This window comes from Pygocentrus nattereri, chromosome 12, assembly GCF_015220715.1.
Source record: "Pygocentrus nattereri isolate fPygNat1 chromosome 12, fPygNat1.pri, whole genome shotgun sequence".
NCBI lineage: Eukaryota > Metazoa > Chordata > Actinopteri > Characiformes > Serrasalmidae > Pygocentrus > Pygocentrus nattereri.
Window position 1 is genome coordinate 9,259,950 of NC_051222.1, and position 15,801 is coordinate 9,275,750.

A 15,801-nucleotide genomic window follows, 5' to 3' on the forward strand; every position below is an offset into this window, starting at 1 on the left:
ACAGTACAGACAGTGCATATCACTCCACCCTAAAGAGTGAGAGCACACCTTAAGGTAAGTGAAGTGTGGTGCAGTCAATGTGTAAGAGTTTGTTTATTATTATTCATGTAACCAGGCAAGTTATAGTTTCTCGAAGAACAAAAATGCTGTAGGAACTGTAAAATGTTGTTGAGGTGATTAAGTACTTTTGCATTTTTGTCTTTAAATCATTGCTTAATTTCACATGTTAGAATTAATTTGCTGTAGACAGAAGTTGTGCAGAATTTCTGATATTCTGTTTCTGACTGTCAGAGAGGCGGCAAAATAGCATGGTCCTAGGACAAGGACAAAATGCCAGGCAAAAAGGACTCAAAGTCAGCGGCCAAAAAAGGAGGGAAACCAGAGCCAGAAAAAACTAAGGGCAAAGAGGAAGAAAAAAAGGGCAAAGATGACAAAAAAGGGGCTAAAGATGATAAAAAGGGAGGTAAAGATGACAAGAAGGGAGGAAAAGATGACAAGAAGAAGGGAAAAGAAGAGCCTCCCAAAGGGAAAGGAAAAGATGATGGAAAGAAAGGAAAGGATAAAGGGAAGGGAGCAAAAGTGGTCAGTGAGTCAGAAGAGGGTTCAGACGCAGAGCCTATAGAGGATGATGAAGAGTTAAGTGATGAAGAAGAGGACGAAGAATCAGATAGAGATGCTCGTAAGCGTGGTCGTGGAAAGACTGACGCTAAAAGCAAAGCAGCAAAGGGAAAGTCCAAATCCAAATATGCTGAATCAGATGAGGATGATGAAGAAGATGAGGAAGACGAGGAAGATGAAGAGGAAGAAGATGAAAGTGAAGAAGAAGACAGGAAAGCAAAGAAGAAATCAAAAGATGCACACAAATCCAAATCTAAACCAGAAGAAGATGGAAAGAAGAAGAAAGCAAAAAAGAAGGATGAGCCTCCACCTGAGCCACCACCAGAGGAGAAGAAGAAGAAAAGAGGGTTAAAAAACACTTCCAGACTCTTCATGCGTTTCTCCGGATTTAGGAGGAAAAAGAACTCGAAGAAGCGGCTTAAAAGCACATCTAGACTCTTTCTTGGACTTGGCAGAAGAAAGAGTCGTCTCGCCAAAAAAAAGAGGAGAAAATCAGTTTTGAAAAATGCCCCCAGACTGCTCATGCGTTTCAAAGCCAGTAAGAAAAGAAAGAAAGAGAAAGAAAAGGAAAAATCAGGAAATAAGCCGACCTACATGCTCCTTAGAATTGGTGGTAACAAACCAGCAGAGAAGAAAACCGGGTTTTTCAAAGGACTTTTTGGGAAAAAGAATGCAGATGGGGAGTCTAATTTTAAATACCGGAGTGCATTAATGGGTAAAATTGCAGGGGCAACAAACTGGCTCACTAAGAAGTTCCTCTCAACTAAAAGGAAACAGAGATCACTTGGTAGGGATCATGACCCCTGGGGACGGTCAAGCAACAAAAGATTTCCCGGGGGTAGTCGGCAGACAAGCATGCGAGGTCCTCGGGGGTATGACAACTATGGATATGAACAAGATTTTGATGGATTTGACTACAATAACCAGGGTAGAGTAGGAAGAGGTGCATTCAACAGACAGTCAATGAGTAGACACCTAAACAGATATGAGGACCAGTATGCTTCTCTGCAGGGACATGCACAAATACTGCCACAGCACTACAGTCAGTATGAAGAGACAGCTGACTATTATGATGCACCGTCTCAGGATCAAGGCTATTATGATCTAGAAGATGGATACTATGACACACAGATGGGCATGCAGAATGGAGCAGAGTATTATGATGATGGTATGGGCTACTATAACCCATATTCTGCTCAAAATCAGGTGGGCTACTACCCAGACGAGATGGAATACTATGCCGAACAACAGTTGTTGGACCCATATTACAACAATGGCATGGAATACTATGATGAGGGCCAGTATCTGATAGAGAATGGTTATGAAACTTATGGAAATGAAATGGAGTCCTATGACCAGGGTCAGTTTGATTATTATGATGATCCTCAGGGTTTCTACGATGATCCATATGGTGATGTTGGACCAAGTGATCTATATATGGATCCTTATGGAAATTATAATGATCCACATCTACAAGACTACCAGGTTAATTACAGTGAATCAGGGATTTCTCCATATCTTGAGTCTTCTTATAACACATACGAACCGTATAGTTATGCTGTGCATGATGTTATGGATGGTGAGGAAGTTGATGCATTGTATGGTGTGGAGTTTGGTGACATCCCCATGGAACCAGTGGTACTTCAAGGAGAAATGTTCAGAGTTCCAAGGCCTCAAGTTAAGCTTTTTGGTAAAGAGAAGATAGATGTTGAGCTTCCACCACCACCACCACAATATGATTTTGAAGAGATGTCAGAGATTCAATATGAAAATGAACCATTCATCCCTGGAGCTCATATGGTCGATGGTTTTCCTCCGGCACTGCATCCACAAGATATGTTTCAACCAATGGTTCCTCAGATCCCCACACCAACTGCAATGTTAATTAAGCATGCTAACAGTCCTCAGAGATTGGTGAGCCCTATTTCTTCCCCTATGTCACCAATGGCCCAAGACAGTGCTTTTCCTCCATCTCCTACACCAAGCAGGAGGTCCATGGGGATGGTGGGTTCTCCTGTACAAAAGCCTCTGTCCCCTATGGCATCACCCGGTCCGATGTCCCCTATGGCAGTACCAGGTCCAATGTCCCATATGGCAGCACCAGGACTCATGTACCCTATGGCAGTACCAGGCCCCATGTCTACTATGGTAACACCAGGTCCCATGTCCCCTATGGTAGCACCAGGTCCCATGTCTCCTATGGCAGTACCAGGTCCCATATCCCCTGTAGGATCACCAGGAGGATTTAGAGAGCCAATAATGAATGTGGGGCATTCTCCTGTACCCATACGACGACAAAGCCCTCACACCTCTCCACATCTCTCCATGCATACTTCTGGTGCACTCCCTGTGAGACGCAGCCCTTCCCCACAGCCCTCCATTCGTCATTTTGGAGCCAGGGGAGTGCCTCCATCTCCAACACTAAGCAGAGGGATGCCATCTCCAGTTAGTCATGTTCAACCCCCTTCTTCTCCTCTTGGACGTAGAAGAGTAAGCCCCCCTGCCTCTCCAACATTTTCCAGACGTTTCCAACCTGAAGCATCATTTATAGAGGCCACAGCATCCCCTAAGCCTGTGACCCGCCAAATAGCCCCACGAGCCCCCTCTCATCGCGCTAGCCCACCTGGTTCCCCCCGTGGTTCCATCCGCAGGCGGAGCCCCCCACTTTCCCCCCATGCATCAGTGAGGAGACCCAGCCCACCTGCCTCCCCATCAATTGCTCAACGACCATTTGGTGCAAGGAAGCTTCAACCTTCACCATCTCCTCCTAGGCGAATGAGTCCTCCACCCTCTCCACAGATGAGCATGCATCCACTGGGCAGCATTCCACACAGGGATCCTGGTAGACCACAATCCCCATTTGCAGCTCACAGAGCATCACCTGCACCTTCAAGAAGAAGTTTTGCAATTGAACCAGAATCTGTGCTGCCTCCTTCTCCTTCTCCAGGCAGACGCAGAACACCTTCTCCCACTCTCTCCCGGAGGTCGACCCGTCTAATGAGGGATCCACTGCCTCTTGGATCACCTGGTGGGCGCCTACGGGGAATAGGCCGTCCAAACATTCCTATGGGAGCTGTAAAGCCCTCTCCTGGTCGAATGACTCGCCCAGGTGCTCCAACACAAAACGTACCTCCTTTCAGATCCTCCATACGCAGCAACAGGTCAATCATGCCTCAGGACTTCACTTCATCCCCACAGCTCTCAGGCCAATATCCTGGGACAGCCATGAGGGAGCAGAGGCGTTTCATTCCCCCAGGACCTGGAGGCCATACAAGGGACCCCCAAAGACCTGTTGGACGTGGGCGTCCTTTGATTGCCAGGCAGTCCTTGAGGCAGGCACCTCATTCACCACAGCCTTCCCTAAAACGCATGGGCCCTCCATCACCGCAACCTTCTGTTAGGCATTTCTCTAGACCGACTTCTCCCCACCCTTCCATCAAACATGGCTCACCATTACCAGTGCGCACTCTTTCCCCTCGTGCACCACCCTCCCCTCTCCTTTCAGGTGCTTTGCAGAATTCACAAATCCCTGCTGCACCGTTTGCATCTGCCTACCCTGTTGGAGTAGAACCAATCCCTGTGGAAACTAATCAAATGATAAGTGTGCCTCAATCTCCTATGCTCACAAGTCCTTTCCAAAATCAAAATATACACAATGCCTACACTTCACCAATCCAGCAGCCCATGCAATCATATTCTTCTGATGTCACAAGTATAGAACAGTTTCCTGGACAACCATCATCACCACATTTATCAAATGCCTTGCAATACCAAGCCTTACGTGATGCTTCCTATGCCTCAGTGCTGCAACCAGGACCAGCAACATACGCCCCAGAAATGAATCTAGTACAGCAGAATCTAGGGCAGGTGCCATCTCCACTTTTATCAAATGCCTTGCAAAATCCTCAGGTCCGTGGAGCCTCGTACACATCACCCTTGCAAAGGCCAGGCTCTCCATATGCGCCGGAAGTGGCAGAATTTCCTGGCCAACCAGCCTCCCCACTCTTATCAAATGCTTTGGAAAATTCCAGCCTCCATAGTGCCTCATTTGCCTCACCATTACTACCTCCCATGTCACCATATGCTCCTGAAATGGAGGCTTTTGAACAAAGTTCAGGCCAACCTGTATCTCCTATGCTGTCTAATGCTATCCAGAATCCTTACCTCCGTAATGCCTCATACAAGTCACCCATGAATATGCCTCCTTCTCCCTATTCACCTGTCATGACAGAATATGATTACATAGAGGATCCAGGCCCTGGACCTCTCCTCACTAATGCTCTTCAAAACCCCAACGTCCGAAATGCTTCTTACCGAACACATTTACGTCGGAGAGGATCAAGATATCCTCCTGGCTATGGTCCAAAAGGGTCACCAGTTCTTTCAAATGCTTTACAAAACCAACAAATCCGCAAAGCATCTTACCAAACCCAACTGGTTCATCAAAGGAGCAGCTACCCCTATGCACCCATGGCTGGTTACAGCCAGGACCCCAGGAAGTCACCTATTCTGTCAGATGCATTGCATAACCCTCAAGTCCGTGGTTCCACTTACCGTCTGCCAGATGGCACACTGGTACATGGGAATCAAGTGGTACATCCAGCCACCTCTCCAATGCTTTCAAATGCATTACAGAATCAACAGGTAAGAAATGCTTCATACAGACTTTCTGATGGGACCTTAATAGGAATGGATGGCCAACCACAACAGTCCATGTCTCCAAACCTTCCAAATGCCTTGCAGAATCCAAATATGAGAAACGCTTCCTACAGACTCCCAGATGGGTCAGTTATTATGGCAGGTCAGCAGCAGCCAGTGTCTCCCAACTTGTCACGTGCACTTAGGAATGAGAGTGTTCGAAATGCATCTTATAGGCTACCTGATGGGACAGTTATATTTGCTGAGCAACAGCTGCAGCCAACTTCTCCACATTTATCTGATGCACTTCAAAATCCAAACATGAGAAATGCATCCTATAGATTGCCTGATGGCTCGATAATTTATACACAGTCAAAACCTAGCTCTCCGAATTTAACAGAGGCAATTCAGAATCCACAAATGCGAAATGCAAGTTACAGACTGCCTGATGGGTCTATTATATCTACACAGGTACCTTATAAATCCACCTCTCCTAATTTAACAAATGCACTTCAGAATCCATCCCTTCGCACTGCTGCCTATAGGCTTCCAGATGGTTCAATAATCAGTGCTGATCCAGTACGCTCCCCAGTTCTGACCAGTGCCCTTCAAAATGTAGATATTAGAAATGCTACCTACAGGCTACCTGATGGCTCAGTAATCAGTGCTGATCCAGTACGCTCCCCAGTTCTGACCAGTGCCCTCCAAAATGTAGATATTAGAAGGGCTACCTACAGACTACCTGATGGCTCACTAATCAGTGCTGATCCAGTGCGGCCCCCAAATCTCTCCAGTGCCCTTCAAAATGTAGATGTTAGAAAAGCTACCTACAGGCTACCTGATGGCTCAGTAATCAGTGCTGATCCAGTACGCCCCCCAAATCTCTCCAGTGCCCTCCAAAATGTAGATATTAGAAGTGCTACCTACAGGTTACCTGATGGCTCAGTAATCAGTGCTGATCCAATACGCTCCCCTAATCTCTCCAGTGCCCTCCAAAATATAGATATTAGAAATGCTACCTACAGGCTTCCTGATGGCTCAGTAATCAGTGCTGATCCTGTACGCCCACCAAATCTTGCCAGAGCCCTCCAAAATGCAGATATCAGAAAGGCCACCTACAGGCTACCTGATGGTTCAGTAATCAGTGCTGATCCAGTACGCCCACCAAATCTCGCCAGTGCCCTCCAAAATGCAGATCTCAGAAGTGCTTCTTATAGGCTTCCAGATGGATCAATTATTTCCCCAAGTGCTATGTATCAGCCATCCAGTCCAAACATTGCAAATGCCCTGCAGAATCAAAGCGTTCGTAAAGCCACGTACCAGCTACCTGATGGTTCGATTATATCGGCAGATCCTCGTAGGTATATAACCAGTCCAAATCTGTCAGAAGCCCTTTTAAACAGAAATCTCAAAAATGCTACTTATCGTTTGCCAGATGGGTCAGTCCTCAGACAAGGTTTTGAGGTTCCATCCTCACCTGAGCTGTTGGAAGCCCTGAAGAAAGCTGAGCTGAAAAAGGCCTCTTACCAGTTACCTTCAGGACTTTCCACTATTACAGCCTCTGGACTGATTATTGGGCCAGATGGCAGATACGCAGTGGTGTCCCCACACAGGAAAGGCCCAGAGGAGCACTGGGCCCAAAATGCCAGGGAGGGACAAACAGCAGAAGATATGTGGGCTGCAGAGAAGGTCCTGCCTCATGGAACAGTCCAGAATCTTATCAAGTGGTCTATGTACCGTGACGAGAACATGATGGACCACCTTACTCCTCCACCCATTGGTCTGGGGTCCAGGGAGGCAGAGGTACACTGGGTACCAGATCGGGAAGGGGAGCCCAGTGGCCAGTGGTATGACAAGGTAAATCACCTTACTTAGTCTTATTTTGATAGCTGTAGTACACTCCCTTCTTTTTTCCCCAAGTCTCAAAACTGTTTTAAGCTTAAATTTTCTCATAAATATTTAGAGCCAGGCCAACTTCTCAGCATCTCATAAACCTTTGACAAACATTTTCCCAGACATTTGACATCTAGGTTTTGAGCTTAGCAGGGTTACAAACTAGTTTTGTAACTGTAATGAGTTCAAACAAGTAATTACGTGATGAATACATGCTTTTGCTTAAGTGCCATGTAGTGCCCTTTATGTTAGAAGGATTTATAGATAAGGAATGGGTTTAATTAATTTAAGTCTGGTATAACTTACTTGAATGTTGACAGTAATGCACTTGCCAGAGCCTGTGTGGGTTAGAGCCTGCACAATAGGCCTGACCAAGCTTAACTATCTCCATCAGGGTTCAGCTGCAGAGCCTGTGGCTACATCGGATGTCAGATGAGATTTACAAGGCAGATTATAACCATGCTCACGTTACAATGCTGACACTGGTAGCATCTCTACTTAATTCAGCGCTAACCAGTGAGGTCACCCACTGACCTAATTCACTAGGCAACACATTAAAATGACAGAATACTTGAATTAGGGCTGGTCAGATTACTTTTAGGAAGACTGAAACATGTAATTTCTTATCACTAAAGTGAAATATCAGAATTGCATACCTTTTATATATTTGCAATTATAGATGTTAAGATTTCTAATTCCTGTTCTGTGAACAGATGTATTCTATAAGGAGTCTCCCCACTATGAGATACAGGGAGAAAAGAGAAGGAGATGGAATTGAGGACATGACACAGTTGGAGTAAGAAATACACACATACATGCCCACAAATGCGTACAAAATGAGGAGATACATGCTCTGTAGCAAATATTGGTTAAATTAAATGACATTGTGAATGGATCACTGTCTCTTCCTTCCCCTCAGAGATCTGACAGAGGCTGCTGTTTTAATTAACCTGAAGACTCGCTTTGACCAGGAGCTTATCTACGTAAGCAGTTTATTATTATTATGCATGACTTTATTGTTAAACATTCACTTACACAGCCTACATAAAATATATGAAACAAAAGGGTACATCAATAGAAACTGGAGAGGTACAGGTACAAAAATGAAAACAAAATAGTAAACAGGAAAATGAATATAAAAAACTGATCATGGTAAAACAGCAATTTTATTATAAGGAATATACATTTTAATGTACCAATTTCAAGCTACTATCAATTTTATGAATTTCTTTATATATTAGTAAAGTACAAGTATGTCAGTGTTACTATAGTATTAATTAAACAATATCTTACCTCACCAACTGCTCTGAGCACATTTAACACATTCTTTTCTTTACTTTGTGATCTTTTTCTCTCTCTTTTTCCTTTTTTGATCAGACATATATCGGCAGTATCCTGGTGTCAGTGAATCCATACAAGTTGTTCAACATCTATGGCACTGATATGGTCCTCCAATACGAGGGTCATGGCTTAGGGGAGAATCCACCGTAAGTTTAAGTGTGAAATCACAATTCAGAGTGCAGCGTTGCTATTCAACGCATAACACATAGCAGTCACACACATATCAGCACAGTCAGTCCACACTTACAGTTTCTTTGGTGGTACATGTAATTACACAGCTTTGTCTGCCCCAAAAATGCCACTAAAAACTGTCCACCTACTGTGGAACTAGTATTCCATGCACTAGGTAGGGTAGGTCACTGCATTATTGCAGAGTATGCAGAAGGTATGAACAAGTCAATTTAAGGATTAATCGAGTGAGGTCAAGTGTACTTATGTTCTGAGAAAGAAAGAGAGACAGTGACTGTCTCAAATTTCTCAAACTTGCTCTCTGGACACATGCTTACCAGAAGGACACATATCAAGTGTATTAAATCACGTAACATGAGAGATTCTGCATGTGTGTTGGCCCAGGATAGGGTAACCCCATGAAATGCTCAGAAACAATACCTGATGGATTTGTTAATTACATTTGTTTGACGCAGCTACTTAAATAACAGTAGATCGTCACTGTCGGAACGAAACACTGTATCTCCAAAAATGTCATTTGTAATGGAAGTTTATGTAATAAGATTTTTTCAGAGTAATTTTGGACTGTTTCTGTTCTGTTCTGTTCATCATTAAATTATTTAAATTACAAAAAAAAAAAAAAAAAAATGACAAAAGTGGAGATACAAGCATTTCGGTTGACAGCGATATGAAGAGTTATATACAGTTATATACCAACACCCTCAGTCAAATCACATTTTGTTGATTTTCTAAGTAAAAATAAGTAATTTAATGGGCATTTTTCCTGCTATATTTAGACCCAAGTTGCTTTGCCAAGTTATTTGCTGAGTTTAATATTAGAAAAATATGTTAAATTAAGCAAATAATACACTGATAGTGCGTTGAAATGAACAAGTGTGTTGTCAGTACAGATTATGTTAATTATGTACACTTAGAAAATGTACAAAATATGTCTTTTCATTTTTCTCATTCATTGACTGAACTCAAAGGGAAATTCTACCAGTTAAAAGAAAACCTGCGTAGCTATCTGCATATAGTCTCGGACACCAGGCTGCATATTCATAAGAATTTCATGCAATAACTTTCCATGAGGGAGCTTTTAGAGGTGGACGTCTGGTTCCTATCACCACCACTGTGAACAATTCTGACTTGATAAGTTTCTCTAGAATAGAGCATTTCACACCAAACCACTCTGAACGTCTCTGTTTACATCTCAACTACATCCCAGCTTCACCCTCACAACTGAATTATGCTGAAATTTTGAAATCCCGTGTAAGACCTGAAGCCTAACAATCATACTTCTGATTTGTTTACTTTACTGTAAAGTCACCTTTTTGCAATTGCCAACATGGCCTACACAACGATGATGGACATCAAACGGAACCAGTGCATCATAGTCAGGTTAGCTTGACGCGTGGGCTTATGTGTGCATATGCATGACTCGTGTGTGGTGTACAGGAATGGGCACATTCCATGACTCTAAAGTGTTGTTTTTGTGTTTCAGTGGTGAGAGTGGGTCCGGTAAGACAGAGGCAACGAAGCTGGTCCTGAGATACCTCACTGCCATTCATCATAAGAGAAATGTAACACAACAGGTACTTTGAGGACATTAGAGGAATTCCACCAGGGCTGCGTTCATAGTACAGGCCTAATTTTATTACAGGCTGATTTTATAGTCAAATCCGATCTCTCTGACGCGATGGTTCACACCCGTTTAGTTAAGTGACTCAAATCTGTTATTAATGTGAACGAACCAGCGTCCTGAAATGACCCTCATGCGCACATCATACTCAGTAACATCCCATGAATGAATCACTGCATCATCAGCACAAACTAACGAGCAGAACGAGCTTCACGAGCTTCACGAGAAGATCATTAACTCTGATCAGCTGTCAGCTTCATTATTAGAGCCAGAAGAAGGAGAAAAGGTGAGATGAGCTGTTTTTCCACCGTTTACAGGCTTTAACGTCTGTTTGGCGCTGCTGCCATGGTAACACTGAATGATGGCGCATGCGCAGTGGAAAAAAAAAAGCACATGAATTCCAATCTGAGCTTCACATTAAGGTCACATGGCCACAAACTGGATACATATCCAATCTAGGACCACATTCCAAAGTGGCTCAGGTGGGATTTGAAAAAATCTCATTGGCGTCCACACAGCCCTGAAAACATCAGATCTGAGTCATATTAGGGCAAAAAATCAGATCCACTACAACCTGGTAATGTGAATGTAGCCCAATGCACCAACTCAGATGTCTACAACGGAAATATAATACAATTGTTTAATATCATTTTCTATCCAAAACCAGTTTTTATGTAATGTTGACGATGGGAAAACAGCAGAGAATATTGAAAAAGCACATGCTTTTCTATACTCTTCATATATTATTTTGCCTTAGAACCCTTGCATGTACAGTTTGGGCCAAGACCTTAGTTCAAAACTATCCTAAAGAAGTGTCTCCGGCATCAGGCAATGTATTTATAACCATTTCATTTAATAACTTTTTGTGAGGAGCTTTTAGAGGCATTAAACTCTTCAGACGTCTAGTTCCTATCACAAACACTATGAATAATTTTGACTTGGTTAGCTTCTGTAGAACGGAGCATTTCACACCAAATCTGTTATTTGATTCTAAGTGTTGAACCAACATACTGTTCCTTTGCACATAAGATTTATGGTGAAAATATATAATAAAGAAAATATAATATTGATTCTAGTATATGGAATGCATTACGTACAACATTTTCATGTATTGTACAAATTTATAGAACAAAGATGCACAAGCATAGAAAGGTACCCACACATCCTGTACCAACTGTCCCCAAATTTGATCAACTCTACACAAGATGCTTTCATTTCTGGTGCTTGTGGATGTTTGTTTGGCTTTTTATTTTGAAGATATTTTGTTATTTCTCTTTACTATGACTAAAACTAACATACTCCTCTTTTTTCCATCTTGCTTTGCACACAGATTGAGGTGAGATATACAGTGTTTTAACATTCAGTATTTTGTGTGTTGGGGCAGTGCATGGTCATGCTCTTTTAAATTGGGACTAATTAAAATGTTTCCTCCAGATACTAGAAGCAACACCTCTGCTGGAATCATTTGGGAATGCCAAAACAGTGCGGAACGACAACTCCAGTCGCTTTGGGAAGTTTGTGGAGATTTTTCTGGAGGAGTGAGTGATTCTTCTAGTTAATCTCACCACGTCAGATTCCCCCTGTAGAAATGTCCGCTGCTTCACCAATTTTTTTGGTTGAGCTGACTGGTTTGTTTAGGTTTTTGTCTTTCTGCAAGTCCCACCTTCTGTTGACCATCAGTTGGAATACAGTGTTTGGTTTTCACACAACGTTGTTTTACATTCAGGCTTCTGTTTTTGCCCTTCTTTAGGAAAATGTGTACATGCAGCAGTTCTTCTTAGACAGCAAGGGCTTCCTCCTTGATATCAATCCATACAGATTACTTATGTTCAGTGTTTGCCTGATGGTGGATTCATGAACACTAACATTAGCCACTGTAACTGAGGTCTGCAGGTCCTTAGATATTACTCTGGGGGCTCTTTGCGATCTCCCAGAATATTATGTGCCTTGCTTTTGGAGGGATTTTTGCTGGATGACCATTCCTGGAGAGAGTGACAGTGGTGTTGAAATTTTTCTATTTGGAGACTGCCTGACAGTGAATTTGTCCAAAGACAGAAATTGTTTTGTAACTTCTTCCAGCCTGAACATCTGTTTTTATGTGATCCTCTGAATTCTCCTTTGACCGAGAGATGGTGTGTGCTCAGAAATATGTGTAAAGACCAGAAATTGATGGTGAAGACTCAAGTCTTTCTAAATCTCCCACACTCACACCTATCATCGAATAGATTGGACCTCCTGACTCTTATTATGTCCTCTACCAAACTAATATTTCAAGAAGTTCACATACACATTCACAATAAACATTTAATACTGGAACACTTCATTCAATTAGTGTTTGAAAAATTGGGCTCTCTTTACCTACACTCAGTTTCACCGAGAACAAATCAACCGAAAGGAATGAAACTTGGTGTGTAGGTTTGACATCGTGAGACATGCAAATGATTCAAGTTTCATGCTCAGCCGTGCATGTGACATAAGCTAGGAAGGGCCTTATTGCTGTACCTGACTGACTATATAAGGTCCTCTCATTGTTTGATTCCTACTGTTGTATGTAGCATCCTTTGTAAGCAAAGTCTGCCACGGAGAAGAGTTCGAAAGCAATTTGAGCAGTTGGAAGAGTTAGAGAGGGGTCGCATCGAAGGGCTCCGGGAAGCGGGAAGATCTTATTGGCATATTATGCACCATACCGGTCTTGCAGACATTACCACGACACGCTGTTGGTGGCGAGAAGAAGGCCACACCAGCGACATGAAGGTTCTGGGAGACGTACCCGAACCAACAGATTGTCCGACATGCGCAGAGTGACCCGACAGCGACGATTCCGGACATTCAGTAAGCAGTGATGCCTTCCATAAGTTATCCTCCATCTAGTGCCAGCACCATTGGCAGACAGCTGCGTGATGCATGACTACATGCACGACTGCCAAAGACTGCAATGGTTTCATGGAGTGACTCTGAATCATTTCCAGCGATGAGTCCTGCTTTTGTCTTGGTGGAGATGGCCAACGAATATGTGTGGAGGCACCGTGGTCAGTGCCAAGATGAGCGATTTGTTGTTAAGTGTTACACGTCCAAGAAGGCCTGGTCTTGTGGTGTGGGGTGCAATTTTGTACAATGCCAGATCACCTTTGGTCTTCATTACAGGCACTTTGACAGCCCAACGTTAATGAGGTCCTACAACCAATGGCCCTGCCTTTTATGAATGCACACTCCAGTGCACTACTCCAACAGGACAGTGCTCATCCACATCCCACTGCCATCTCAAGAGCTTGCTTAGAAGACACAGATACTATGCCATGGCCAGCTGCATTGCCAGACCTTTCCCTGATTGAAAATGTGTGGGATGCTATTGGAGGTGCTATCAACATTCCACGCAACTGCAAAATCTGGAGGAACTATGTGAGAATAAAAGCTGCATGGGATGGATTATTGCAGGACACCATTAGGAGCCTCTACAATCCCATGCCTTAATATGATTTAGATGAAGATATGATCAGATTTAAGGCAGGCTTCTGTAGAAATACTGAGAATTTGAAAGGGTTTTCGAGCTTTCTAGCACTACTGTCAGTCAATTACATAATACAAACCAAATTTCCTATATACATATTACTTTTTTTATAGATTACCTTGCTATTTTGGGTAAGTGGAAAATTTGTAAATTCAACTTGCGCCCAGACCACCAATGACCAGACCACTAACGTTCATAAGGATCACATAGAAACTGGGCCAGCACCTCTACAGTGTAAGCTGAATGCTGGAACACACTTGCTCACAGACTGCAATACTGACTGTTAGAGATGGAAGTGATAGACTTGTGGAGGGGAACTGGATCTGTGTGTTTCCTCCTGACCCGGTGTGAAAGTAGAGTACTGAGGTCAGTTAAGTAATACAGACACAGAGACTGTGTGTATTTGTGTGGCTGGGGCTCTAACATGTTACTGAACACTGCACATGTTGTTTGTTTTTGTTCTTGTTGTGTTAAAGGGGAGTGATAAGCGGTGCCATAACCTCGCAGTATCTACTGGAGAAGTCCAGGATAGTTTTTCAGGTCTGTTGTCGTAACCACTACTTTATTTTAATCCTTTGAACTGTGAACTGTAATGGCAGGTAATCAGTGTAGAAGTAACCATTAGACCAGGGGTCACCATCCCTGCTCCTGGAGAGCCACACAATCCTGCAGAATTCAGCTTTAGGCCAAATCTTTAGCCCAGATCTCAAGATCTGGATCAGATGGGTTCCATCAGGTTTATAAGTGCTCTCTCTTCTGGAAGATACATCTCTCGGAGCAGGGTTGGTGTCCACTGCATTAGACCGTAGACAAACAATATGTAGTATATTGCTTGTCCAGCAGACACATAGTGGGGACCAAAATGCTGAAATCAATTGTGACACCACTTTGCTTCTAATTTGCAGTCTTTTCAAATTTAATACTAAGTTTTTCAAATACACAAAGAAATTTGCCGGGAATATTTTCTGTACCTCCAAAGTTGCTTGTATTTTCTCCTTTTCACAAACCAAATGATCCCAAACACATTCAGAGATGTTGAGGTCTAGACTCTGGAGTGGTTAGTCTATTATTTTGGGAGAACTAGCAGCTTCTTTGTTTGCAAAATTGCATATTGTTCTTCTTTTTTATCCTTTTTCATTTCTCAGTGAGGCTTCTTGACAGCTATATTTCCTTTCAGACCCATAGCTTTGAGTTATCTTCTCACAGTGGAAGGATGACAAAAACACTTGTGGATTTTTTCCCATCTGAAGCAAGACTGGAGCGTGATTTTCCTGTTTCCTTAACTTTGTTTCCTTTGACTCTCCACCTTCCTTAAACATATGGGTTATCTTGTATCTTCTCAGAAACATCTCCTGAAATATGAGTAATGTGTACAACCCCATTTCCAAAAAAGTTGGGATGCTGTGCAGAATATAAAAATAGGATGCAATAGTGCAAATCATGTAAACCATATTTTAAAGGAAAATACAACAAAGACAACCGATAAAATCATAGTCACAATAGCCTTGATTTCCGAAAAGAATTAGAAAGTCAGACCACAGGACACTTCTCCACTTCCCCTCAGTCCACTGCAAATGAGCTCGGGCCCAGAGAAGGCAGCAGTGTTTCTGGATCGTGTTTATATATTTCTATTAATAGGTTTCTTCTTTGCATTTTAGAGTTTTAACCTGCATTCGTGGATGCAGTGATGAACAGTTTTCACAGAAAGTGGTTTTCAGAAGAGTTTCTGAGCCCATGCAGTGATTTCCACTACAGAATCATGTCTGTTTCTAATGCAGTGCTGCCTGAGGGCCCAAAGATCACGGCCAGCAAATACTGTCTTTTGGCCTTGTCCCTTGCATACAGAGATTTATTCAGATTCTCTGAATCTTTTAATGATATTATGTACCGTAGATGATGAAAAGCAAAAGTTCTTTGCTATTTTATGTTGAGAAACGTTATTCTTGAATTTTTACACTATTTGCTTTCAGTTTTTCACAGAGTGGTGAACCCC

The 15,801-nt window shown here is 42.8% G+C and overlaps 1 protein-coding gene across 1 annotated transcript in view; it reads left to right on the forward strand.

The window, feature by feature from the left end:
• Nucleotides 1-15,801, forward strand: part of myo15ab (myosin XVAb) — a 106,367-nt gene continuing 90,566 nt past the window's right edge. The window contains exons 1-13 of the mRNA XM_037543776.1: nucleotides 1-54; nucleotides 292-3,436; nucleotides 3,494-5,095; nucleotides 5,222-6,388; nucleotides 6,815-7,113; nucleotides 7,863-7,945; nucleotides 8,069-8,132; nucleotides 8,527-8,636; nucleotides 9,985-10,059; nucleotides 10,163-10,253; nucleotides 11,631-11,636; nucleotides 11,735-11,838; nucleotides 14,285-14,348. Coding sequence (XP_037399673.1) covers nucleotides 331-3,436; nucleotides 3,494-5,095; nucleotides 5,222-6,388; nucleotides 6,815-7,113; nucleotides 7,863-7,945; nucleotides 8,069-8,132; nucleotides 8,527-8,636; nucleotides 9,985-10,059; nucleotides 10,163-10,253; nucleotides 11,631-11,636; nucleotides 11,735-11,838; nucleotides 14,285-14,348 — 6,771 coding nt within the window. The 5' untranslated portion in view covers nucleotides 1-54; nucleotides 292-330. The remainder of the gene's footprint in view (nucleotides 55-291; nucleotides 3,437-3,493; nucleotides 5,096-5,221; nucleotides 6,389-6,814; nucleotides 7,114-7,862; nucleotides 7,946-8,068; nucleotides 8,133-8,526; nucleotides 8,637-9,984; nucleotides 10,060-10,162; nucleotides 10,254-11,630; nucleotides 11,637-11,734; nucleotides 11,839-14,284; nucleotides 14,349-15,801) is intronic.